This window comes from Corvus kubaryi, unplaced genomic scaffold, assembly GCF_017639235.1.
Source record: "Corvus kubaryi isolate FWS band 111438036 unplaced genomic scaffold, C.kubaryi_AGA036_p1.0 split1-37355, whole genome shotgun sequence".
NCBI lineage: Eukaryota > Metazoa > Chordata > Aves > Passeriformes > Corvidae > Corvus > Corvus kubaryi.
Window position 1 is genome coordinate 3905618 of NW_024582078.1, and position 22314 is coordinate 3927931.

The 22314-nt window shown below is 54.1% G+C and overlaps 5 protein-coding genes across 10 annotated transcripts in view; 3 read left to right on the forward strand and 2 right to left on the reverse strand.

Moving 5' to 3' along the window:
- Window positions 1-5529, reverse strand: part of LAMB3 (laminin subunit beta 3) — a 41235-nt gene extending 35706 nt beyond the window's left edge. Inside the window, exon 1 of the mRNA XM_042013305.1 lies at window positions 5435-5529. The gene's annotated coding sequence lies outside the window, so the exon portion shown is untranslated. The remainder of the gene's footprint in view (window positions 1-5434) is intronic.
- LOC121657519 (corticosteroid 11-beta-dehydrogenase isozyme 1-like) lies at window positions 1432-5438 on the forward strand. The gene is given in 8 exon segments (XM_042013316.1): window positions 1432-1602; window positions 1702-1793; window positions 2397-2527; window positions 3073-3184; window positions 3791-3976; window positions 4550-4693; window positions 5008-5207; window positions 5210-5438. Coding segments are annotated over 8 exon segments (1200 nt in total). The 5' UTR covers window positions 1432-1459; the 3' UTR covers window positions 5402-5438.
- Window positions 5530-6331: 802 nt separating the features above from the next.
- Window positions 6332-8963, forward strand: LOC121657520 (corticosteroid 11-beta-dehydrogenase isozyme 1-like). The gene is made up of 6 exons (XM_042013318.1): window positions 6332-6518; window positions 6956-7086; window positions 7272-7383; window positions 7491-7676; window positions 7910-8053; window positions 8283-8963. The coding sequence occupies exons 1-6, from the start codon at window positions 6431-6433 to the stop codon at window positions 8501-8503; spliced, it is 882 nt and encodes a 293-aa protein (XP_041869252.1). The 5' UTR covers window positions 6332-6430; the 3' UTR covers window positions 8504-8963.
- Window positions 8964-9138: 175 nt separating this feature from the next.
- On the forward strand, window positions 9139-20694 carry TRAF3IP3 (TRAF3 interacting protein 3). 6 transcript variants are annotated; one of them, XM_042013310.1, is made up of 17 exons: window positions 9140-9619; window positions 10473-10795; window positions 11809-11899; window positions 12385-12442; window positions 12591-12615; window positions 12861-12890; window positions 13139-13234; window positions 15623-15694; window positions 15954-16094; window positions 16751-16888; window positions 17117-17252; window positions 17971-18033; window positions 18112-18171; window positions 18707-18855; window positions 20021-20068; window positions 20165-20278; window positions 20439-20694. In XM_042013310.1, the coding sequence occupies exons 1-17, from the start codon at window positions 9532-9534 to the stop codon at window positions 20520-20522; spliced, it is 1716 nt and encodes a 571-aa protein (XP_041869244.1). In that variant the 5' UTR covers window positions 9140-9531; the 3' UTR covers window positions 20523-20694. The 6 variants fall into 6 exon arrangements, with proteins under 6 accessions (XP_041869242.1, XP_041869244.1, XP_041869246.1 ...); XM_042013308.1 differs by having other exon boundaries at window positions 9139-9619; window positions 20021-20278; XM_042013312.1 differs by lacking the exon at window positions 20021-20068 and having other exon boundaries at window positions 9141-9619.
- A 625-nt stretch (window positions 20695-21319) lies between these two features.
- CUNH1orf74 (chromosome unknown C1orf74 homolog) lies at window positions 21320-22313 on the reverse strand (the record flags this gene model as incomplete). The annotated part of the gene is made up of 1 exon (XM_042013329.1): window positions 21320-22313. A coding segment is annotated over one exon (687 nt), but the record flags the coding sequence as incomplete, so codon positions are not given.
- Between the last annotated feature and the right edge of the window lies 1 nt (window position 22314).

The following is a 22314-nucleotide window of genomic DNA, read 5'->3' on the forward strand; positions in this document are numbered from 1 at the left end:
TCCATCTCTCGGTCCTTTATTATCAGCTACTTGGCAAAACCCCAACCCAACCCCACAATTCTCGTTGTCACCAGCAAGGCAGGCACAGCGTTGGCTCTGGGACCCCCCGGTGCCTCCATCCCCACATCCCCTGGTGCCACCAGGGAGCAGAGAGCACAATCCCTTCCCGTCACACTTGCAGATGGTGCACAAAGGGTGGTGGTTATTGCTTTACTAATGCCAGTAATAAACTAAAATATCTTGAAAAGAGCCTCTCTCCCTGCCACAGCAGACATCTGACATCTGGCTAATTACTTCATTTTCTTCTCTTTTCCATAGCCAAGGAATGAAATGGTTGCCCCATGATCACAACCCAAGTTCAAAGCAAAGGGAGGCAGGAAAAGCAGAGTGACTGCACTGGTGTTATCTGGCTGAGTGCTTCTTATCAGAGGGAAAGTCGAGACTGGAGCAGAAAGGCAGAAAAAGAAAAAATCATCCATAAAGCAGCAGCAAGGCCAGAGAGCAACACTGCCCTAGCAGGCACACCACTGAACTAAAGCACCTGCATTTTAAAGATGCAGTACAAGGGAAAAGAACATTAAGCAATTCTGTCTGGTTCTGAGTCTGTTGGGCAGAGTGCTGTGCCCCCAGAAATCAGACCCCGGAGCAGCTGCTGCCCTGCAGATGAGGCTCCTGTCCCACAAACACAGCTTTTGTCCCACCAGAGGAGGCCAAGGCTCTGGCAGGGCAGTTCCAGGAGCTCCCACAGCGTATCCCCATCACTGGTACTGTGGGATGGAGATCCCAGCCCCACAAAGCCCTGTCCAAAACTGGGACGTGGTTTATCCCTATGGCACAAGATCCACAGCATTGAATTTGCTGCTGAGGCTCAGGGAGCTACAGGGTGTTCTGTGGGGTTTCCTCAAGGTTATACTCATTTAAAAGTCAGAACAAAGCTCTTGCAAAACCCCCAGCAGAAACCACAGCAGCGAGGCCACTGATTTCTCTGCAGAAAACACATCCAGAGTTTCCCTGCAAACCTCCCTGTGCCCAGACTGCCCCTTGGGGCCAAGGTGGCTGCACCCCACAGATGGGTTCAGCTCAGCCCCTGCTCCCTCATCTGCTCACAGATGAATAAAAATGAGATGAAAAACTCAGCCCTGCCTCAGCAGAGCATTTCTGGGGCTGTTTGGGGTGCAATGTGCTGCTGAATCCCTGCTGCCAGCATCCCAGTGGCAGGAGCTGCTTTGGGGCACAGAGCAGCCACGCCCTGGGGAGCACGGGACTGGCTCTGGGTGTCCCCAGTGCCGGAGCCAGGTCACAGCCATGTCCAGGGCCTGCAGGAATAAAGGACAATGTTTAACCACCTGCACTGGGCTCCCTCTGATGTTCTCCAAGTGAAACTTGATGCTGCTCAGCAAAGACACACCTCTTCCAGGGTGTTGTGCAAAATTCTGCATTCTAACGTAGGACAGGAAATATGAAAAGAGCCAGGCAGAACCCAAACAGCCCTGCTGGCCAGGCCGAGCAGCGGGGAGCAAACCAGAGGCTTTTGCTTGGCTTATCCATCCACCCACCCGTGATTTTCCAGGGCTTTGGAAGCTGCAGCTCCTCCGCTAACAGGTTTTTAAAGAGTCACGTTGCTGCTTCCCTCAGGAGCAGCTCTGCAGAGGGTTTTTTGTTCCTTCCTTCTCTCTCATGCTTTATTTCCTGGCTTCACAGTGGGATGGGTCGGTTGCAAAAGATTCTCATTCCCTTTCTGGGATTGGTTTTGGCCTTCTGGTTCTATTCTGCGAGGGACACTTTCAAACCGGGTAAGTATCCAAAGTGAATCTGTCTTTAAGGAAAAAACTACGAAAAGCCACATTTGGGTGTTTTGCATAGAAACCGGACAGAGCTCGGACCAAGCCACATCCGAGCCTCTGTGTGGTGGCAGATACTGGGGAGTTGCTTTAACAAAGATCTGAAACCAAACTGAGCAAGGACTATGCAGAAAAACCTCCTGAGGGAGCAGCAGGTGAGGCAGGGGGTGAGAGGGACAGGGCACCGAGCGCTCCATTTTCCTGGGTGTAGGAAAGGAGTTAATAAACGTGGTGAGTGTTAAAGTTTGGAGCATGCACTCAGTGGATTGTTTTTATTACAGAATAGTTGGGGCGTTGATAAATTGTGCCCCGGCTTGTGGAAAAAGCTGCTGGAAGAGTCAAGGGCTGTCCCTGTGTCACTGCATTCCACAGGGAGCTGCAGCAGCTCCGCAGCTTTTTCCATGAGATGGGAGCCGCATGCTTTGCGCTCGCGGGCTCATTTACCTCCCAATTAACTGCTGATTCTGAACGGCACTTGGGTTTTTTTTTTTTTAGTTTTACGGTTTTTTTCTAATAGCATTTGGATAACTTAAATGGCTGTGCCTCGGTCCACAGAGATGCTGCGAGGGAAGCGGGTGATCGTGACGGGAGCCAGCACCGGGATCGGGGAGCAGATCGCCTACCACCTGGCACGGATGGGATCCCACATCCTCATCACGGCACGCACAGAGGCCAAGCTGCAGAACGTAAATGGCAACCGGGGCACTCTCACGTGGGCATGGCAGGGCTCACACAGACACACGGAGGTGACCTCCCATCCCAGCCACAGGAACATCCACGGCACAGACCCCAGCTAGGCATGGTGACAGTCACAGGTCCCAGCCGGGCACGGTGACAGCCCCCCCTGTGCTCTGGGAGCTCCTGCACACACAGCAATCCCCTCCTGCAGACACAGCACGCTGCACTCCACGTTACAGTGTCTGAACTGATGCACACACATCCCACACACCCTCATTCCACTGCAGCGCTAGGCAGGCTCCTGCTCCCCTGCACACGTGCAACTGCAGCTCAGCCTGCACGGAGGAGCCAGACTGCCTCGGGTAACGCGCTCACCCAAGGAATCATTTTCCAGACTCCCTTTGAAGCTCACAAGGCTCCAAACACACTCCCAAAACTCCAAACCGCTGGTTTAAGGTGTGGACACATCACAGGGAGCTCAGACACCCACTCTAGAGAGCACGGCGGGCTCCCAGGGCAGGCAGAGGCGCTGCTGACCCGCGCTGTTGTGCAGGTGGTGCAGCGGTGCCTGGAGCTGGGAGCAGCCTCGGCGCGGTTCGTCAGCGGCACCATGGAGGACACAGCCTTCGCCCAGCACGTGGTGAGGGAGGCACAGACCTCGCTGGGTACGTCTGCAACCTGCTCCTCACAGTGCTGGCATCTCCCCCCCCGGCCCTGCTTTTTGCCACATGCAGAAAAAATCGGGAGAGATGGGGCGAGACGGGAAAAATTCTCCCCTAATCCTGCCCTTCGCAGCCCTGCTCCTCTGCCTGCATTGCTGCCTCTCAAACTGAACTGCGCTCTCAATTTCAGCTCTGTGGCCTCCTGACATCCTCTTGCAGTCTCCCAGCCCTGGATTTCATCAGCTCAGTGCCAGGGCCTGAAGGACCCAGCAGCCCTGGCCATTGCGGCCAGGGGTCACAGCTGCAGAAATGCACCAGTTCAGCTCCGTGTGGAGCACTCCCTCTCCCTCCCCGGCCCACAGACAATTCAGGGGTGATCTCCCTTGGGCCATGGTATTTGTGTTTTGAACTAAAAAAAAAAATATCACAACAAAATATTTACTGGTATCCACCATCCAGGTTGCATCCCCGCTCCGGAGATAACAGGCCGCAGCTCTGACCCAAAAACCTGATTTCCTTGGATTACACTAATTCTGCTCCCAGAAAATGTTGTTTTGCTGGTTGCAGCCCTCTTCCCCCCAGCACTAATGCCCATTTTTCTGCTTGCAGGAGGCCTTGACATGCTGATCCTTAACCACGTCGGTGCATCCTACTTTGGCTTTTTTGACGGGGACGTTGAGCACGTACGAAAGCTCCTGGAAATCAACTTCCTCAGCTACGTGGCCATGACCACGTCAGCCCTGCCCATGCTGAAGGAGAGCGAGGGCAGCATTGTGGTGGTTTCATCCATGGCAGGTGAGTGGGGAGTGTCACCTGGCTGGTGACATGGGACTCTCTCAAAAGGCACCTGGGCTGATTGTCAGAGGGAGCACACAGAGACACCAGGCATCCTAAAGGAGCCATAACTGCCTAACACTCAGAAACCCCACCAAAACCAGCCCCAACACCCAAACCCAGATCGGTTTGGGATTCTCTTGATGGAATTTGTTTTCTGATCAATCCAATTACCCCATTTTGCTTTTTGACCAGCGCTGCAATAAAACCTCACAGCTGCTATGTTGGCCAGTGTTCTGGTGAGCAGCTCGGTGTCCAGGGACAGGAGTTTCAGCTTTGCTCCATCTCTCCCCACTGAGGGTTTTGTGGTTCCTGTGGACTGCCTGTGACCTGAGCAGAGATGTGAGCCATGGCTTTGGCCTTGAGAGCTGGAAGCCAACAAGAATATTTGTAATGCTGCTGTTCAGGTGCCAGGATGACACTTGACTGACTGTAAACTCCCTTTGGGTAAAATACTTTCTCTGATGAAGGGCAAAAGAGAGGCTCAGGGAGAACAGCCTCCTGTGCTAACACAGAACTTCGCTCTGTGCCCAGGTAAAGTCGGGTTTCCCTTTACCGTCCCCTACTCTGCGACTAAGTTTGCCCTGGATGGATTTTTCAGCTCCCTGAGGCAGGAATTCGCCATTCAGAGCATTAATGTTTCCATCACGCTCTGCATCCTCGGCTTCATCGATACCGGTAAGAGCAGTGCCATTCCTACCCCTGCTCAGGGGCTGAGCATCCCCATCCCAGCTCCTCCTCCTGCCCCTCCCCACCCCTCTGCCGGGGCCTCAGCCGCAGTGCCTCTGGGGGATCGCACCTCTCTGCCACCAAAAAACAGCCTCGAAAGTCACTTATTTCCCCAAGCCGCATAAAACCGGGCGCTGCCTACAGGCTGGCACAGCCCAACACCCCCTCGGGGGCCCGCTCTCCCCTCATCCCCCGGTGCGCCCCCGGGGGTCCCCTCTCTCCCCTCGCCCCCCGGGGGTGCCCGGCGCTGATGCGGCCCCCAGAGCGCGCAGTGCGCGCTGCCGCGGAGGTGCTGCGGGAGCGGCCGGCGCCGCGGGACGAGTGCGCGCTGGAGATCCTCAAGGGCGCGGCGCTGCGCCGGAGGGAGCTCTACTACCGCTACAGCTCCACGCGGCTGCCGCTGCTGCTGCGGGACTGCGCCGCCGAGCTCCTCGATTACCTGGTGCGGAGCCGCTACCGCCTGCCCGCGGCCCCCGGCGCCCCCCGCCCTCCGCACTGAGCCGCGGCCACCGGGGGGAGGTCGCCGGGCACCCCCTCTCCCTGTCCCGGCATCGCCACCTCCGGTTCGCGATGCGCGGGCGGCACCCGCAGGGACAAAGCGGGGCCCGCAGCGGCGGCTCCGTGCCCTGCTCGCACCGCCCGGCCGCGGAAAACTAATTATTAAGCTAATTGTTAATAAAGTGTACTAACCGGACAGCTTTGCGTGTGCTGGGGGGGTTTATCGCCTTCCTCAGCTGTTCATGGGCACAGCTCCACTGGACACTTCCAGGGATCCAGAGAGAGCCACAGCTTCTCTGGGCACCCTGTACCAGGGCCTCCCCACTCCCACAGGGAAGGATTTCTTCCTAATTTCTCTTCTCCTTACCCCAGGATCACCGACACAAGCCAGCACACACAGAGTGGGCTCTGCCCTTTAAACTTTCAAAAAATTACTCTCAAACCCATTAGCCATCTGCCCAGCAGATGCTGAGCAGTACCACAACACTGAGAAAGCTGAAGATCTTTCTTTCTTATTCATCCACTTGGCTCTTTTACTGCCTTTTGCAATTCATGGATTCCTCAAAAGTGATCTTTTCAGGGGTAGGAGCCACCCAACAAACTGTCAGTATAATACCCATGGTGATATCCCAGAGGATAAACCAGAACCATCAGTAATGGTCAGAAAATGTAACCTTTGCCAGCCCTTTTCTCTCCAGATACTGATATGAACCTGTACAACAGAGATAGCGCTGATCAGTAAATGCTTGTGGCAGCCAGCAAGGAAGGGAAGGGTTGCTCCTGGTTTACATGAGGAGTGGGGAGAGAGGGATGTCCACTCACACCATGGATGTCAGTTCTGAGGGGACACTGCTGTCCCAGCCCCGAGGGCAGCCACCAAACCACATCCCCACCACGCTGTGGAGCTGGAAGCTGCTCACTGCCTTCCCTTCAGCACTCTCAGAAAGCACACCTGACATTCCTGGCAGGCCAAAGGTGCAAAAGGACAGCCTAAAGTCCAAAGCCACGCTCTTCATTAGGTTAATGTTTGCTAAATCACCGGCAGGGCAAAGAAAAGTTTCAACTGATACCAGCAAACTTGCGTGAGATAAGAACGAGCTCAAAACTTCCCAGCCTCATTTGCAACCTCCAGCCACCTTCACCTCCCTGTGGGGCTCGCCTCATTCCTGCCTGCACCTCTGCAAAGGGATGGGATTGCTCCTGAAGGTTTTCATCCCTTTGTTGGGAGCAGCACTGGCCTTTTATTTTTATTCGGCATCTGAGAACTTCAATGAAGGTAAGTCCTGGGGAAAACCGGCTTTACAACGGCAGCAAGGCTGCTGCCAGAGGGGCAGCGTGTGCCACGCACAGGCACCTGGAAGGGCCTGTCAGAGCAGGAGGGCTGGGAGGGCAGACAGCCCCTGGGCAAGGGGTCAGAGCCCACGAAAAACTCATGGAATTACACTGGCTCTGCTGGGACACCGTGTCTGACCTCTGCAAATGACTTATTCGGGAAACAGGCGCTTTTCCCACTTTAAACATTTAATCCTTTTGTTGGTCAACTCTCTCTGCTCCCAGGCCAGGCCAGGTGCAGAGCTCGAGCCTCACACATGCTCCCCACCAAACTGGGATTAGGGATCAGACTCCAGCGGGGTCTGACGAGGGTGGCAGGGACACAGAGGAGCCACAGGGACAGGGCTGTGCCAGCTCTGAGCTCTGCACCCTCCTCTGCAGAGATGCTCCGGGGGAAGCGGGTGATCGTGACAGGAGCCAGCAGCGGCATCGGGGAGCAGATGGCTTATCACCTGGCACGGATGGAGGCCCACCTGCTGCTCACGGCACGGACAGAGGCCAAGCTGCAGAAAGTAAATGGCATGCTGGGCTGGATGTGGATATTCACCCCAGCCCAGGCACACGGGAACGCCTGGTACCCCACAGATCCAACCCCAGGCCTTCCCCAGCACGAGCCCTGTCTGGCCAAAGACAGGAACAGCCTGGGATGGGGGGTTCCCTGCAGAGGAACCCATCCAGCCCCGTTCTGTCCCCCCAGGTGGTGAAGCGATGCCTGGAGCTCGGTGCTGCCTCCGCCCGCTACGTCAGCGGCTCCATGGACAGCCCCACCCTGCCCGAGGAGCTGCTGAGGGAGGCTGAGAACACCTGGGGTAGGTGCTGTGGAGCTGCCCCTCCTCACCCCACAGCACATCCCAGCCACCAAGAGGCTGCCTGGTCTGGATGATGGGTGCTAGTGGCAAACCTGCTCTGCCCCCAGGTGGCCTGGACATGCTCATCCTGAACCACATCGGCCAGAGTGGCTTCACCTACTTCAACGGGGACGTTGAGCACGTACGAAAGCTCATGGAAATCAACTTCGTGAGCTACGTGGCCTTGGCTACAGCTGCCCTGCCCATGCTGAAGGAGAGCGAGGGCAGCATCATCGTGGTTTCATCCATAGCAGGTGAGCTCACGGGGGCCAAGGTCCCCCTGCCCACAGCCCCTCCTCTGCCTGCCAGGGATCCCTGCTGAGACTGTTCTTCAAAAGGCAGGATAAGGGCGACAAGGCAGAGAGCTGGGTCAGCACATGATTTAGATCAATCAGCACAATTCAAGTCCTCTGGGAGGTTTATACTGTGTCTGTGTAGCCTGGTGCCTGCCCAGTACCTGAACCCCAGCATTGTGCCTCTGCTCCAGGTAGAATTGGCGGCCCATTTACTGCTCCCTATTCCGCAACCAAGTTCGCCTTAGATGGATTTTTCAGCTCCTTGAGACAGGAACTCATCATAGACAAGGTCAATGTTTCCATCACACTCTGCATCCTGGGCTACATCGACACAGGTAAGCTGAGCCCCACTGGGAACCCAGGGGAGGTCCTGTGGCCGCTCAAGAGGTGGAAAGGAAAGGGAAGGGCATCCCATAATTGTTCTTTTCAGTGTTCTAAGCCTTGTTAAATAGGTCCGATCCCCGGAGTTTGTTGGTTTGAGGATGCCCCTGACACCCTGAGTGAGCTGGTGGTGCCTGTGGCAGTGCCCCCATCTGACACGTGCCTGTCCCCCCTCCCTTGCAGAGAGCGCCGTGCGCGCCGTCTCGCACGTTATCCCGGATGCGCCGGCCCCAAAGGAGGAGTGTGCCCTGGAGATCATCCGAGGGGGAGCCCTGCGCCAGCGGGAGGTGCGCTACCCGCCCCGGGCAGTGGGCAGCATGCTCCTCATCCGCAGCTTAGCCCCAGAATTCCTCGACTCCATCATCCGGAGCAGCTACCATGTGGAAAATGTCAGGAGAACATAACATAGACCCTGGAACTGTGCTGGGACACCCGGGACCAAGCGTGAGGAATTTGGGTGTTAACCCTGCTGCTTGGGTGCCCCTTTCCACACCACTGGGGCATCCCTGTGCTGGCACCCTGGCAGCCTGGGACAGGACACTCCAGGAGTCTGTAACAGCACAAAAATGTCCTTTTTAGTAATGGATTCTTGTAAAGGGCTTTTTCCAACCAGGAGGCCCTTCAGAGGCCCTGCAGCAGCATCTGCTGCCAGTGTCTTGCTCAGCGGCAGGATTCCTGCTCAACCTGCAGAAACTGTTCCCTCTGCAAAGCCACTGAGACAGCTGAGCCCTGGCCCAGAACCAGGGTTTGGGCCAAGCAGCACAAATCACCCAAAGCCATGAGAGAGTCTCTGAATCTGGACATTTTTTGTCACACATCCCTTCCATGCCGGTCTTTGTAAAAATAAATCCAATGTTACTTTGAGATCTCTGTTTTTCTGGGTGTTCCTTCTCCACGTGCACAAGCAGGGAGCCCTTATCAGGGCATGGAGCCTTTATCAGTGCCCAGCTGGCTAAAGTGACCTCCTCCCGATTTGCATTAAGGAAGCTTTCACTTCTCTAAAGACCTTAACGAATTTCTGCCATTCCTGACCTCTCCTCAGCTGCCAAAACACCCTCTTTTTCCTCTTTCCAATCTGCAAGAAGCCTTAAAATAATAGCATTACTGTACTTCCCTAAGTCTGGATTTCTCTGCCCCAAAGCTGCTCAGGGAAACTCCGTCACCGAGTGCCACAAGCAGTTCCATGAGCCAGCGCTCAACCTCTGTGTCAGACCAGCAAGGGGAGATGCCCCAGGAGACAACTGCTGGCTCTGCTTAGAGCCAGGCTGGGCACTCTGGGCTCCCCAGATAAGCCCAATCCCGCAGTGAGCCGGGCCCGTGTCCCGCAGCCGGGCTGCGAGCACAGACAGGAACCGGGGCTCGGCCGCAGCTGCAACGTTTCCTGTTTTACAGAGAGAAAAAGAGAGCGAGAGCACAGGATGAGGTGCTTGGCATGAAGAGGGCAGTTGGGGCGTGTTCCTGCCTGATAACACCCGGCTCCTGCACAGCACTCGAGGGTAGGACGGGACCCCTGGGACCAGGTAAGTGCCGGAGCACCCACAGAGCCAGGCTGGTGGGGCTGGAGGGGAGCGGAGGCTGAAGGCAGCACCAGGCATCTTTTTCCTCTTTTTTCACCCCACTTTCAGCCTACACAACTTGCACCGGGAAACTGTAACATGAACCAGCAAGAAGCACAGTTTTTTTCTGGTCTCCCTTGAAGCAAGAAGTGTAACAGCTTGGAAAGGAAAGATAAAGGATATGTTGAATTAGAGAGGGTAATTTGGGGTAACAGAAGGAGGAAATAGAGCATTAGCTTGTCAAGAAGACCTCAACAGTTTGCTCAGCTCGAGGTGAGTAATGGACTGTGTTTCTTTAAGCTTTACCCTGCTTTTGAGCGCATTTTTGGTGAACTGAGGCTTTTACAGCCCTGGGGCAGGCTGGGCAACCCAGAGGCAGCACAGGTGGAAGGGTGGCTGAGCTTTTCCTGATGGGAAGAGATGGATGAGTGGACACTGTGCAGGACATGCAACTGGACCTTTTCTAAAAGACAGCAAAATGAGTTGAAAAACACTCAGCATTTGGAGCAGTGTCCTGGCTGGGGCTTGTCAGTACTTTCCCCACCCAGGGCAACAGCTGACCACCCCAAAAATGCTGCTCTCCTTCAAAGGAGGCCCCTACAGTAAAAGATATCACCAGGAATGAGCTTTGAGCACCCCACAGCTACCACAAGGACAGTAAAAAGAAATTACAAGAGCAGATTTTAATACGAACTAAAAAGCATGGAAGTATTATACATGTAAATGCCACTTCCGAACCGCTGGATACCCCACAACCATTAAATGCTAGAAATGACTGGTTTTCACTCAGCCCCTGTGTTCTGCCCTGGTTTCACAGGGCAGAGGCCCCGAGGGGACGAGCCCACCATGCCCAGGCGGGCACGGCCGCAGCGGCGGCGCCCGGGCGAGAGCTACGAGGAGAGGAGCGAGCGGCGGCAGGAGGCGAGGGAGGGGCTGCGCAGGAGGGACAATGCCACCGCCTGCCGCCCCCCGGCCCGGCCCGCCCGGCGGCCAGAGCACAGCCCCCGGCAAAGGGAGTTCCTCAGGAGGAGGAACCTGGCGGGCGAGGCCGAGGGGACCCTGCCGGGACAGGAGCCCGAGGCACGAACCCCTCCGGACCCCTCCTCACGGGTGGAGCCCAGCCCGAGCATCCTGCTCCAGGTAACGCCTGCCCTGCAGCACAGCTCGGGGCTCAGCCTGCTCCAGCCACCACTAAAGCATCAGGATCCACGTCAAAACACAGCCAAAATGGAGATTGCACAGACAAAAATGCGCATTTCCCTACAAACTGCAGAGTCAGGCGCGGGGATGCAGTCACCTCCTCCCTGCCTACTCCTGAACCACGTGGAGATTTTTCTGCCATTTCTCCAAGTACAACCCCACATTTTTGCTGCCAGGCTGCAGCTTTGCAGTTACACAAATTATTTTCACCCTTGGTAAGTGAGCTGCAGCCACCTGGCTTCCCTCCATCGCCTTCACTGCGAGCAGAGAAGGTGGAGGAGTCAGGAGACTCCCTGGTACTCATTACCCACCCTGTGCTGCACAGTGACCCAGAGGGCTCCCTGCCTTCAAGAACACCTCTGGAAAGGTGCAAAACGCCCCAGGCAGAGCCAAACAGATCTCCTGGTAAATGCATATCTGTGTAAAATTCTCTGGTACACTGAGTTCATCCTTGTGAGATGTTCAACCTGTGAGAGCAGAGACAACTGAGCACGAGGTGATTTACAGACACACCCTGGAGCTCCCTGTGTAGCACCAGAGTGTGCAGAGCAATCCCCCACCGCCTGCTGCCACTTGGTTCAGCAGCTTTAGTCCCAGGAATCTGGAACAAGCACTGGCATGCACGGGGCCTTCCCCTGTTTAGCTGTGCAGAGGCCCCAGCCCGGGGGAAGCCGGTGCAGAACCGGCACCTCTGCTCCGAGATGGCAGCAGAGACCCACCCCAGGGCCCAGCTCCCGGCCACCTTGTCCCGTTCTGGGTTGTCATTCCCCCATCCCAACAGTCAGCAGGCTTTTCCCCCACTTTCCCACAAAGCTCTGGAGCAGCAGCAGCCAAAGCAGCAGATTCCTGTGGATTTGCCACAGCTCCTCGGCATCTCCTTGCTGCTCCTCACCCAGCCCCTCCCCTCAGCCTGTTTTGGGGAGACACTGACTGCAGCTGCCCTCTCGTTCCAGCACCCGAGGAGCTGCCCCACACTGTCCCCTGCACAGTCCCTGCTGCACCTCAGCATCCCCCAGGGACGAGGGGACTCTGTCAACACCCAAGGTATGTCAGGGATGCTCAGACCTCCCAGCACAATATTCCCTTCCCACCTTCACGTCTCCATGGAGCTGTTTGGGATGAGCTGGCAGCTCCCCAGCCAGCATCCCCACTCCTGTGCTGCTTTACCATCCCAGTCTGAGGTTTCCCTGCAGACTGCAGGAACCAGGAATATTTTTCCTGGGGAAGGATAAACCAGCCCACAGCTTGACCACCAGTGCTGCCGAGCAGCTGCTCTGCCCCAGGGCTGCCCTGTTGCTGTCCTAAGATCATCCAGGGCTCTGGGGAGTGACTTCAGTGCAGGGGAACCTCCATTCTGCTTCTCTGTCCATCAGAGCAGAGCATTTCTTTGCCTCCTGTGCCCATTGAGCTGTCACTGGACACTATTTAAACTGGGAGCAATGGGAGCCATCTGGGAGCAGAGATGGACGCCCTCATGGAAAACATCCTCAGATGGGGATCATTCACATCCTCTCACTTTGCTTCCACAGGGACCCAGACCCTCCCAGACGCCAGCACAGCAGTGAAAGACTCGAGCCAGCAGACAGAGTAAGCAGCTCCTGCCCTCCCCTCCCTCCCCCTCAAAAAGGCACAAGGTTTGCTGCACAGACAGCTCAGCCTGGGTGGGGGTCCAGGGCCAGGGATGGCTGCAGACCCTCCCTGACACCTCAGTAACACACTTTGTTTTTCATTTCAGTTGGGGAATTGCAGTTTTAAATAAGGTAAGCAAAGCACAAGTAATGACCACCAAGAACTTCTGAAAGTTAAACTGTGGTGGAAATATTTCCACTTGCCTGAAAAAAGCAACCCAATAGACCCCAGCAGGCTCTCCTTCTCCACCCAAATATAGGCTGTTAATACTGTGTTAAACTCTTATTTCAAAATATTTAGATTTTTGTAGCAAGTTCATGAAATGTTTATAAACTGAAACAATCCTATTTTTAAACATTTGCCCTTTCCCTTTCAGGAAATGGTGCAGCTCTCCAACTACCTGAAGGTAGGTACCAAATAGTGCTCAGCACCCACCAGGACAGCTGGTTTTCATTAAGAATAATACTTTTTAAATTAGTATTATTATTGCTAAATGAAGGGGTGTTACGTGCCCAATTTTAACGTGGCAAAAAAGCCAACAGACCTCAAAGACCTCGAGCCCCCCAAGCAGGGCAAGCCCAGCCCTGGGCTAGGGGGGCTCTGGGCTGTCCCCACCAGCTCTGGGTCCCACTGACCACATCCCCTTGCCCACAGGAGGCCCTGCACCGCGAGCTGCTGCTCAAGCAGAAGATGGTGATTTTGCAGGAGCTTCTCTCCACGCTGCTCCAGGCATCAGAGAAATCCTGGCAGGTACCAGGGAGCTGCAGAACCCCTCATCCCCTCCCAGTGCCTCCCTGCCTCATTGCCACCTCTCTGCTTAGGGAGGGTGGGACAAACTCAGGAGTTAAGGGGGCACTTGGCCTGAATTTTTCCCTTTTGTGCCCCAAGAGATTCTTGCAAAATGCACTTTGCTTTCAGATCAACAGCAAGTCTAAAAATCTGTATTCTCCTGTAAGGTTTGGGGTGTTTTTATAGCTTGCCTTTCCCACTGTTTCTTAAAGCAAACAGCAGTGAGTGGGGATAAAATAACAGGGTTATCCTCCCTGTTCCTGTCAGGGATGTATTCTGGGCCCCAAACACAGGCCAGAGCCCCAACACCAAGGCTGTTGGTGCTGCATTGTGGCCTGGCATCAAACTGTCTCCCCACAGCTCAAAAAAAATCCTCTGGGCACCCTGAGCCAGGGGCCTTTTTTTATGCTGTAAGGACACAAAATTAGGGTGATGCATTTTATGAAATATATGAAGATTTCCTAAAGGATTATTTAATCAAATATTAATTTGTGCCATTTTAAAAAAGTAGTTAGAAAGTTCTGTTGGGGCAGAAAAGCAAGCGATTGGGCGAGGGGGCACAAAAACTTGTGTTAGACATCCTGTGGTCAGAAACTTCCGCCTTCGCTCGCTCCTTCAATATAATGTGAGCAGGAAAAAACACCCAGCCACACTCGCAGGAAGTGGCCACGAAACCTCAGGTTACAAACAGGTGGGTGCTCTTTGCTGCTCGCTGCCCTTGCTGCAGGAGAGACTTTGCTGCTGCCTCTTGCACTCCGCTTTTCATCGGCCTAAAAATCCTCTTGGTGCTGGAGCTGATGGGGTGAACAGGCAGATGCTGCTGCTTGGAGGGAATTCCAGGAGGCAGGTGGGGCTGGGGGGCTTCTCCAGGGGGTGCTGGCCAAGGGAGGGAGGGATGGATGGAGCCTTCCCCATGATGCTGTGCGATGGAAAGTGAGGGTTGGCTGCCCCTTTCCAGCCTCAGGTGAGACGCCAAATGTTTGTTGTAGCAGCTTTTTAACCCTTTCTAATACTTTGGGTTTCAGAGATGAGCTGTTGAATGCATGTGAGTGACGTGGCTGTAGCTCTCAGAATGGCCACAGAGTCATTTTTGAGGTGCTGTTCATGTGTGGTTGTGGCTTGATGGGGCAAGTGAACGCTCTGTGGGAAGATGGGGGTGTCAGACTGAAAGGACAAAGCATTTGGGCCCTTCCCCCTCTCACAATTTCACTCTGAGGTTAGAGAGACCTTCCTACCCCGGGTCTGTGCCTTAAATCCCCCACCAGTTGTAAAAGCTGCACAGTTGATTCAGAAATGCTGCCAGGTGAAGGATGATGCTAAGTGAGTCTCCGTTATGATTAAGGTCCTTTTCAACCCAAACCCTTCCATGATTTCTGCTCCAAAGCACAGGAAGGGCCTGATTGCCTTGTCCATGGCACAGCCACATCTGTGCACAGCAGCTGGGGCCCATGCAGATAACAGGAGGAAACCAGGAAGAATATTGCACATCTAAAATTGCCTTTCAAAATCCCACCTACTTACTAAGAGCCTTTAGTTCTTTGCACCAACAACTGAAGTGGGAAGATTTAGTCTTTGGGACTGTAAACTTGCTTCTGTGCAAATTTAAACAGTGCTGAGACACCAGGGAATCTGGTTCTGCTTGGGTCTGTCAGCTATTCCTGTAACATCAAGGAGTTTCTTTTCAGAGTCGTGACTTCAAACAGCAGTGGGCAGAGAGGATATTGGTGTTCTCAGTATTGGTGGTGGAAAAACAGCCTACGTGAACTCTTTGCTAGAAACATTATCTCAATTTGCACGCAGTCTGCTTTCACAAAGCCTGAGCAGCCTGACTAACACCGAGAGGAGATGATGATAATGGGCAAAATGAATCATCACCGGTGCCCTCGATCCCCCTGCCCAACTGCAGATGTTGCAATGCAGACCCAGCCTATTTTCCAAGGAGAACAGTGAGACAAGATCGTTCCAGCAGCTGGAGCTTGAGGCAGGGAGGGAGCACAAGCAGAGAACAGGGGTATCCATGGGGACAGGCAGCAGCTGCACTTCTGCTAAACTCAGCCAGAACAACCCAAAATCCCCTCACTCTTAACTTGGCATGTCACTGCCAGCACCTGCACTCAGTAACCAGAGAAACTGCCTCAGGACAGGTTTTCAATCCATAAAAGTTTTACTTCCCCCATATCCCATTTCTTCTGAAGCTGGGAAGGTTTACTTGAGCTCTCAGCACTGAAGAGACTTTGAATTGATTACAGACAAAGAGAGAAAAAGAATCAAAACACAACCTAACAAAACATTGGGGGCACATTGTGCAGTTCATAATTTCACATCTCACTTCAATTTCTTTTTCCCCAGGGTCAGCTGAATGAAGACAAACTGAGGTGTAAACTACGGGTGCTGGAAAATCAGTTGCAGGCCTGCACCCAGGTAATGTCTGATTCACTGACAAACAGGTGAGGAAAGGCAGGAAGACCAAAATCAAATCTTGTAATTGGGTAGAGTCTCAGTTTCTACACCAATCAGATTAGATACCTATCCAAAAAGGACTTTAACTCCTTGCTGAAGCCATGCTTCACAGCACATTAGCAGTAGCATTTACACATTCCAGGTTTGCTAATATTCAGGTTTAGCAGGGTCAGGAGTCTGACAGATAAGAGTTTCAAGCTCTTTATTTCTTTCTTTAAAGAGTTACTCAAAGGAGTGTGTGAAGAAGATCCTGATAGAGATGGAGGACCAGAAGCAGACCTATGAGCAGAAGGCAAAAGAGGCTCTTCAGAAGATGCTGGAGGACAAACTCCAAGCAGAGCAGCAGCTGCAAAACTCTCAGGTGAGCAACACATTTTACACCTGGCTTGGCTTTAATTTAGTCCAGCTGTGACAAAGAAAACCCACACGTCAGGGAAAGGCAATGACAGGCTTACCATTAACAGCAAAGATAAAAAAATTACAACGTTTTAGCTACTCAGCAAAGCCCAAAGCAGCTTTAATGCAACCTGTGCTCATTGCACTGCACATCAAGCTACAGACAGCTCACAGCTGGGAAGTGTACTCGGGTTTGTCAGCTGGAATTGCAATCCCTTCCCCTCCACCACCCCTCTGTGCCTTTCCCTGCTCTGAACACACACACCAGGGCACGATGTCTCCAGAGTTGCTCGTTTATATGAAAATACCTTTTCCCCAAGAGGCAGCAAATTGCTTTGACCCACAGGATAACTGGTATTTGCAGAAAAACAAGCGAGTTTTAGCCCAAGTACCACCAGGCTTCTCAAGCCTGCTGGCAGCACAGGGACGTGTTCCAGAGGGAACACTGCCCGTGTTGGCTCTGTCCATCAGATGGCATCAGCCCCACGCAGGTTTTTGTATCCTGGTGCTGGGGGAGCCAGCGCTGCCCAGCACAGCCCAGCTGTGTCACCCAGGGCAGCCTGGCCCGGTCCCACTGGGCCCTGGGTCACACCTACCCCGGGTCCCTGCTCTCCTCCCCAGAGAAGCCTGGCAGAGACACGAGAGGACCTTGCCCTCTGGAAGGAGCACGACACCGCCCTCAAAGCCGAACTGACCAAGGTCACCACAGCACACACCGAGCTCAAAAACAGCTTCCAGTCTTTACAGAGTGAGTTCCAGGTATGTCGGTTCCCTGCAGGAGCAGCTTCCTCTGGAATTCGGGATTTTGCTGATGCCAGGGTGCCCAGAGCAGCTGTGGCTGCCCCATCCCTGGAAGTGGCCAAGGCCAGCTTGGACGGGGCTTGGAGCAACCTGGGACAATGGAAGGTGGTCTGGGGGGCAGGACGAGACGCGCTTTAATGTCCTCCCAAGCCCGGGCAGTGTGTGACTGTCTCTCCCCTCGGGCAGCGGGCGGACGCGCAGAACGAGCGGCTGAGCCGGGAGCTGCAGGTGCTGCGGGAGGAGCACACGGAGCTGCTGCAGAGAGCCAGCGCCCTGCGCAGCGACAACGACCGCCAGGCCGGCCACATCCGCCACATCCAAGGTACCCGGGACACGCACCGGGCCGTGCCCTCCGAAAAAACGGAGGGACAAGGAAAATACTCCTAAACCCACGGTGCTTAGAGCCGCACGCACACACGGCTCGCTTCCAACGCTGCGCACCTCAGCTTGCCACAAAAGCTTCTGGTTTCCAGAGTCCTCCAAAAGTTGTTTCCGACTAGATTAAAGAGTTCAGAGAAGTCAAGTGACTTTGCTAGAGGAAAGGATGGAATGGGAGACCTGAAAAGAAATAAAAATCTGAGATGTGGCCTCAGCTTCCATCAGGACTTTGCACCCTTGCCAGAGCATCAAACACAGCACTGCAGCCCCCGGCGCTGGGTATTACACAGGAGATGATGGTGTCCTAAAGCACCAGTTCAGACAGGCAAGGAAACTCACACACGTTATTTTAAATTCACACATGACTATTTTAAAGCATAATTAAGGAAGAGAAAGTGGGTTGCAGTTCTAATCTCATAACAGGTCTTGCATGAACACCTTTAAAATAAACCATAAATGACTTGAACGCAAGGCACACAAGACAAAGCTGCCAAAAAAGGGCAATGAACAGCTAAAAATCACATCCCTTCAGAGAAGAAAGTTCAGTGCAGCCTACAATGTCTGCTCGACTCTGCACACGGGGAGAACAGAAAAGTACCACCCTTGCAAAAAGATACACAGAGATTTACACCAACCTTGATTTCCTTCTGTCTTTATTTCAGATAAATTGCAAAAAGAGCAGGAGCAGAAGGTAACACTGGAAGCAACAATCAGCCATTTGCAGAGTAAGTAACACAGAGATCCACAAGGTAAGAGACCTTCTTTAGTGCTGTGGACAATAATGTGGCTTTTTGTGTTCCCAGACTTGATCCACAACCAGAACAACCAACAGGAGAGCCAGGAGGTGATGGTGCAAAGGAAAGGTCAGCAAACTTTGTAATCCCCACATAGCACTCCCTGGACACAGGAACACTAGCCCTGACTCTAGGAAAAGTCTACATTGGTTTAGAATGAACAGTTATTCTAGAGCTACACTGAATGAGTTGTTTTGCTAGATAACATTAAAACAGAAATGTATTTATGATGGCAAGGACTTTAAAAAATAAATGGATTTCACTGCAAATTCTACTTCAGTGGCTACGCCATATTTTTTCCAAACAAAATACATTCCAGCTTATAATTACAATTACAGCTGTACCTGACAAAAGAAATTAATGAAAAAAGCATTTTGACTCTCCCTCCCCATTATTTCTGGCAAATGCTTAGAAATATTGCTCTAAAGATGATGAACTTGTAGCTTACAGCAGAGACAGGCCTGTGATAACAAAGTCAGCTCCTGTGTCTTCTGCTTTGTGCACAGCACACAAATATTATCCTTAAACTGTGCTGAGTAAACAAGAGCTAAAGCCAACCCAGAGCCTGGAGTTGTTTCTCATCAGAAGCCTGACTCTTTTCTAGACCAGGTTTTCACCACACAGACCCCACCTCTCACTCCTGCCAAGGAAAAACAAAATTCTCTGTTAGAGCACCCTGAGGAGGAGGGAACAGAAAGTCTGAAGGATGAGATGCAGAAAAGGACATCCCAGCTCACAGCAAAGGAGGACGAGGTGAGGAAGTCCCTCAGTTGTTGCTGGTGCAGGAGCTCCAGCAGAAACACCACACACCAAAGCTCCTGCAAGTAACCCAGGCTTGGGCTCTCCTGTAAGGATTATCTCCCCTAAGTTTTTGTCCTGGTACCACTCTTGCCTAAACCCCCGATGAAGCACCTACACACAAGGACAGGGTTCCAGGAGCCTTGGCTGCAGGAGCAGAGCTCTCCCCACACAAACCCACTCCTGCTCTCACAGACAGGAAAGCCTCAACAGCCTCCCAGGGAAAAGCCAAAGCCACACGTTAAGAACCAAACCCCTGAACATAAAGGAAGGAGAGGAGGAAAAGAAAAGGCGTGCAATAATAGCAACAATGAAAAGAACAGGAAGGGTCTGTTAACAGAAGCAATGCCCTTACAACTGGGCTGCAAAAAACCCAACCAACCAAAGCTATACAGCCTTTTACACACACTTTGCCATCAAACCAGGCTTCTGCCAACCAACAGCACCTCAATTCTTATTGCAGTGTTCAGCCAGTAAGGATTTATAAAAAAGGACTTATAAAAATGATTTATAACTTACTGTAACAGAGCTGAGAGCCATGCAGGAGGAGAGCTTGTCACACTAACCCAGAGGACTGAGAGTACCACCACCATCAGGTAGCACCCAGCAGCTCCCAGGAGGGGTCTATAAAGCACAGTCACAGCAAGAGGGAACAGCTGGGGAGGACAAGAAACCCCAGCTGCCCCCACTTTGGCTCCTGAAGCCTCTGGGCACAGGCAGGGTGCTGCTGCCAATGCTCTGCTCATCAGAATGTCAGGGAGAACTCACTCCATCTGACTGTTCAGGAGAAGGGGCCATCCCTGAGTTTTGGGGTTGCACAGCACAACCAAGGTGCCTGTCCCAGGTGTCCCATGTCTCAGAGGGCTTAAAGAACTGTCAGGAATTGCTGTTGGGATCAGTGAAATGGAGAAGGAATTTCAGACTGAGGGGCAAGCCCTGGTAGGAGTCTGCATTCCACATCTTCCTGACCTGCGTGCTCCTGCGATCATAAAAATCCACTGTCCCCCCCCGTGATGTGAACGTTGGCAGCAAAGCCAGGCAGGCGGTGGGATGGTGGCAGCCCGGGCATGGCCCCCAGCCCCGCGCTGCCAGTAACGCTGAGCTGTGCTCTGTCCCGCAGGTTCATGAGGACACTTGGGCAGCAGAGCTGGGCCGTGCCCGTGGGCAGGTGAAGCGCTGCGGCTGCTGCGGCAGCCCGGCCGCTCTGGGTGTGTACAGACCCGAGGGGGCCCCTCCTGCTAAGAGCCCCTTGCTGTGCTTGCAGTGCTCGAAGCTGCGCTTGGAGCTGGAGGCGCTGAGCGAGGAGTACCAGTCCTGCCTGACCCGGCTGCGCCAGTGCCGGGACGAGCTCAACCGCTCCCACGGCAGCCAGGCACAGGTGGGAGCTCCTGTCCCGACCCCCAGCGCTGCGCAGCGGCCTGGGAAAGATCCCCCCCTCCTTTGTGCAGTGCAGAGAGATGAATGACATCCTTGCTAGGGCTGAGATGAGAAGTGTCATCCCCCAGCACATTCCTAGTAACACATGCTTCTCCTGGCAGAGACAGCGTGGTCACTGGATCCCTCTCCTGGTGGCAGTGGTAGCAGTGGCCGTCGCCACCTTCCTCGCGAGTTACAGGCTGTGAAGGAGCTCCTGGATGACTGACTTCACTGCAGGAACTGACCTCTGCTTCACCAAAAGCAACTCGACCTCACCGCACCTTCTGCTGTTTCGTACGTGCACATTTGGTTCTTATCCTGAGCTGGTCTCACTCCAGACAACTCCCAATAAACACGGGGACATCACCCCTTCCCTCAGCTGCTGTGGTCACTCTGTTCCTGCTGAAGGTTGCACTGCCCAGCCCCCGAGGCACTGGGGGACGAAGCCCCTCTGGCCACCACTGCCGTGGCTCTCACAGGGCAAGGAGAACGGGGCATCCCATGCCCTTGGGATCCAGCCTGCCTGGGTTTTATGCCCCCAAATTCTCTTCCTGCTTTTATTGCCTCCCTAAATGGGAGGTCCTCGATCCTGGACCATCTCTACTCTTACCTGACAAATAAACCCAGCTCACAGGGGCTCTTTAGCACAGTCCCCTCATGAGTCCTGAGCAATTTTCCCACCTCACACCTGCCAGGCCCTGTTCTATCCCACTCCTCCAGCATCTCTTGTGGCTGAGCATCCCCACAGCCACACCCGCTTCCCTTTCACTTCCAGCACATGAATTCATCAGAGACAGGGGTTTAAAGTCCCTCTTCCAGCTGCACTGTGCAGGTTTTACAGCAGCACTTGCCCCTCATTCATGTGCAGGCTCAGATACAACACAGTGCACGACACCACCTCGCACGGAAGTAAATATACGTGAAATATACACGCAATATACACATAATATACAGGCAGTAAATACACATGGAGCCTACGATAAACTTCACTAATTCAAAACACTGTGGTATTCAAATCTTTTATTAATCTTCATCTGCCTATTGCAAATAAATGCACAGTGACTTTGCAGGGTGCGATGTGCAGGCAGGGCTGAGGCAGCAGAGCAGCTGGGAGCACACATGTCCACACACTCATCTTTAAGGTACATGTATTGGGTTTTGCCACTGGCCTGCAGTGACTGTCACAATTCAGCCTTCAGTGCTCAAGGACCAAGAGAGATGCCGGGGACAACACACACAGGGAACTGGATCTTCTGCCTTGGTCCCTGATGCAGCAAGGAAGGCTAAAAAGTTGTGACTATGCTCATGTTTCACAAGGCAACCGCTGGAAGAGACACGACCTCGCTCGAAATGCAGAGATCTACAAAATCATCCTGAGCACTGAAAGCCTCCTTGAGCTCCTCGCACCAGGCATCCAGCACCTCCCTGAGCTCTGCGCAGAGGCTCTCCGGGACGCTGAAGGAGTAGATCTGGACCCTGAGCCCATCTTTTATCCGGGGGCAGGAGGCCTGGGCCGTGAACACCCTCAGCGGGGTCAGGGCCAGGCAGTTCTCGGCGCCCTCGGCGCTGGCGAAGGTGTACACGGCGGGGTAGCCCAGCAGCACCCCGGCCACGGTGCACAGGTTCCAGTCGCCGGGAACAACCTCGCTGGCGGTCACCGGCTCGGCGCTGGCGGCCTCAGCGCCCCGCAGGTGGCCCAGGAGGTCGGCGAGGTGGCCGCGGATGGTGCGGGCCTCGGGCGGGGCGCACAGCGCCGGGCCCCGCCGCCCCGCCGACACATCCACGAGCGGCGCGGGCCGGGCGCGGAGCACGGCGCGGACCCTGCTGCGGGCCAGCCCCGGCCGCAGCACCAGCGCCGAGCCGCCCATGCCCAGCACGTGGAGGCGGCCCCGGGCCAGCCCGGCCTCCCGCAGCCTGCCCAGGTACCGCCGCAGCTCGGCCGGGCCCGCGGCCCCGCAGTCCCACAGCAGCGCCGGCTTCAGCCCGGCCGCCACCGCC

Coding starts and splice junctions, on each gene's coding strand:
- LOC121657520 (XM_042013318.1), top strand. CDS start 6,431: ATGGGATTGCTCCTGAAGGTTTTCATCCCTTTGTTGGGAGCAGCACTG. Junction 7,677..7,909: donor CGTGGTTTCATCCATAGCAG/GTGAGCTCACGG, acceptor CCTCTGCTCCAG/GTAGAATTGGCGGCCCATTT. Junction 8,054..8,282: donor CCTGGGCTACATCGACACAG/GTAAGCTGAGCC, acceptor CCTCCCTTGCAG/AGAGCGCCGTGCGCGCCGTC.
- TRAF3IP3 (XM_042013308.1), top strand. CDS start 9,532: ATGAAGAGGGCAGTTGGGGCGTGTTCCTGCCTGATAACACCCGGCTCC. Junction 16,095..16,750: donor AGCAGCTGCAAAACTCTCAG/GTGAGCAACACA, acceptor TCTCCTCCCCAG/AGAAGCCTGGCAGAGACACG. Junction 18,172..18,706: donor GGTGATGGTGCAAAGGAAAG/GTCAGCAAACTT, acceptor ACTCTTTTCTAG/ACCAGGTTTTCACCACACAG.